General features: G+C 39.9%; 1 protein-coding gene across 1 annotated transcript; it reads left to right on the forward strand.

Annotated features, from left to right (window-relative positions):
- Positions 1 to 751: 751 nt before the first annotated feature.
- LOC147737131 (uncharacterized) lies at positions 752 to 3,243 on the forward strand. Its single transcript, XM_086965144.1, has one exon. The coding sequence runs from the start codon at positions 823 to 825 to the stop codon at positions 2,620 to 2,622; it is 1,800 nt and encodes a 599-aa protein (XP_086821270.1). The 5' UTR covers positions 752 to 822; the 3' UTR covers positions 2,623 to 3,243.
- The last annotated feature ends 256 nt before the right edge of the window (positions 3,244 to 3,499 follow it).

The following is a 3,499-nucleotide window of genomic DNA, read 5'->3' on the forward strand; positions in this document are numbered from 1 at the left end:
GCTAATGTAAATAAATCCTCATCTTCAGAACTACAAACCTTAACCTTACACCAAACATAGAAAGGGTAGAAGGAACTGATGTTCAACGACTAATGATCCACAATAGTACTGTGCACGTTCTAACTCCCTCAGTTACTGCCATTACGTCAGTGCAAAAAGGAACTTATCAATTTAATCATTAAATATCAGACTAACACCGTATTGCTGCATTGCTAAGAACCTATACAAATAGATTTGAGAAAAACTTCAGTCACAAATTAAGTTGCTGCCGGAGAGGCTATTACCTAAAGACTATTATCTGCTAGAAAAATTTCAACCTGTATTACAGGGCTGCTTCCAGAAATAGTTTGCTCAATTCAAGTGTTGAGAAGATTACACACAATTTTTAGAGATAAGTGCTGAACATTATCTAACTAGCCCGAAGTTGGGGAAAAAAGTTACCTGTGCCCAAAAAGATACAGCCATAAATCTTATCTCACAGAATTTGACAGAATGCACACAGGGGGAAACCACTCTCAGTGCAAAGTATGCCAAAAAAGTTTCAGGCGTAAATCTTATCTCACTGAGCATATGAGAATCCACACTGGGGGAAACCACTCTCCGTGCAAAGTATGCCACAAAAGTTTCAGGCGTAAGTCTTATCTCACTGAGCATATGAGAATCCACACTGGGGAAAAACCTTTTCAGTGCTCTGAATGCCAGAAAAGGTTTAGTATCAAACCGAGTCTATATCGACATGCATTAACCCACTCTGTGGAAAAACCTTACCAGTGCGCTGAATGCCCAAAAAGTTTCAACCGAAAATCTTATTTAACTGAACATATGAGAATCCACTCTGGGGAAAACCCTTATCAGTGCTCTGAATGCCAGAAAAGGTTTTGTAACAAACAGAGTCTATCTCGACATGCAATAACCCACTCTGTGGACAAACCGTATCAGTGCCTGGAATGCCAGAAATGTTTCAAAGACAAAAGCAATCTCACTCAGCATATAAGAATCCACACTGGGGAAAACCCTTATCAGTGCTCTGAATGCCAGAAATGTTTCAAAGACAAAAGCAGTCTCACTCAGCATACAAGATACCACTCTAAGGCTAAGGAAAAACGTTATCAGTGCTCTGAATGCCAGAAAAGGTTTTGTAACAAACAGAGTCTATCTCGACATGCAATAACCCACTCTGTGGACAAACCGTATCAGTGCCTGGAATGCCAGAAATGTTTCAAAGACAAAAGCAGTCTCACTCAGCATACAAGATACCACTCTAAGGCTAAGGAAAAACGTTATCAGTGCTCTGAATGCCAGAAATGTTTCAGTGATCAAAGCACTCTGACTCGGCATACAAGAACCCACACTGGGGAAAAGCCTCATCAGTGCACAGAATGCCAGAAATGTTTCATTGACAAAAACAGTCTCACTCTGCATATAAGAACCCACACTGGAGAGAAACCATATCAGTGCTCTGAATGCCAGAAATGTTTCAGTTGCAAAAGCAGACTCACTGAACATACAAGAATCCACACTGGGGAAAACCCTTATCAGTGCTCTGAATGCCCAAAACATTTCAAACTTAAATCACTTCTGACTGCACATGTGAGATTCCACACTGGGGAAAAACCTTATCAGTGCTCTGAATGCCAGAAATGTTTCAGTATAAAAGGTAGTCTCGCACGGCACATAAGAATCCACACCGGGGAAAACCGTTATCAGTGCACTGAATGCCACAAATGTTTCAGTCAAAAAGGCTGTCTCACTCTGCATACAAGAACCCACACTGGGGAAAAACCTTATCCATGCTCTGAATGTCAGAGATATTTCAAAAAGAAAAGCAGTCTCACTCAGCATATAATAACCCACACTGGGGAAAAACCTTATCAGTGCTCGGAATGCCACAAATGTTACAGTGATAAAGGCTGTCTCACTCGGCATATAAGAACTCACACTGGAGAGAAACCATATCAGTGCTCTGAATGCCAAAAATGTTTCAGTTTCAAAAACAGACTCACTGAACATACAAGAACCCACACTGGGGAAAAACCTTATCAGTGCTCCGAATGCCAGATATGTTTCAGTATTAAAAGCCATCTCACTAAGCATATAAGAACCCACACTGGAGAAAAACCATATCAGTGCTCCGAATGCCAGATATGTTTCAGTGTAAAAAGCCATCTCACTCAGCATATAAGAACCCACACTGGGGAAAAACCTTATCAGTGCTCTGAATGCCAAAAAGATTTCACACTTAAATCACTTCTAACTGCACATGTGAGATTCCACACTGGGGAAAAACCTTATCAGTGCTCCGAATGCCAAAAATGTTTTAGCCAAAAATGTAATCTCAATGACCATATGAGAATCCACACTGGGGAAAAGCCTTATCAGTGCTCCAAATGCCAAATATGTTTCAGCCAAAAATCTAGTCTCACTGAACATGTGAGAATCCACACTGGGGAAAAACCTTATCAGTGCTCCGAATGCCAAAAATGTTTCAGCCAAAAATCTCATCTCACTGAACATGTGAGAATCCACACTGGAGAAAAACATTATCAGTGTTCTAAATGTCAGAAAAGATTCAGAGGTAGAGATGGTTACATGCACCATAAGAAAACTCACCATAAAAAATAATTCAGTGCTCCGAATGCCAGAAAAGCATCAATTTTAAACGCAATCCCACTCTACATGAGCAGACGCACACAGGGAAAAAACATTACCAACACTGTGAATGCCAGAAATTCCTATTTGATTGGCACAGCCTCACTAAACGACTCCATACTGATGAAAATCCTTATGAGTGCTCTGAATGCCAGAAAAGCTGCAGAGAAAAACGCTATCTCACCATGAGAAACTCCACACTGGAGAAAATCCTTATGCCATAAAAGCTTGTATCTGAAAGACAGTGTTATGCTTCATGAGAAATCCCACTCTGGGGAAATACCTTATGAGTGCTCGAAATGCAAGCAAAGTTTTGATTACAAAATACTTCTCACTTGTCATGAGCGAACTCACACGGGAGAAAAAAGCCTTATGTGTGTTCTGAATGTCAGATAAGGTTTAATCACAAATACAATGTCATTTCACATGAGAGAATTCACACTGGACTAAAGCCTAATACAGGAGGGGAAAGCCAGAAACATTTTACTGAGAAAGGAGATCTCACTACACATGAGGAATGCATCCACACCAGGTGAAAAGTAAGGCGTAGCTTGAGTTGCAGAAAAGCTTCTCACAACCTAATTTTACATGAGAGAGCACATATTGTAGTTGCAATAGGTTTAATCAAGAAACTCTTGCAGGATAACTGAGGCTGCTTTTATTGCAACAAAATCCACAATTTGAGTATCTGAAAGTTACAAAACTCTCAAGGTCTTTACTTGACACAGAGAAGTGTTAGTACTTGCAAAAATCAACTAATTGCCCAAAAAATTACAATATTAATGTCTTAAATTTACTCCACCCAAAAGGTTTCTACTCATCTTTGTTTCTTAACATATGACTGATATCT

This window comes from Lissotriton vulgaris, chromosome 1_1 (genome assembly GCF_964263255.1).
Source record: "Lissotriton vulgaris chromosome 1_1, aLisVul1.2, whole genome shotgun sequence".
In the NCBI taxonomy this organism is placed as follows: domain Eukaryota; kingdom Metazoa; phylum Chordata; class Amphibia; order Caudata; family Salamandridae; genus Lissotriton; species Lissotriton vulgaris.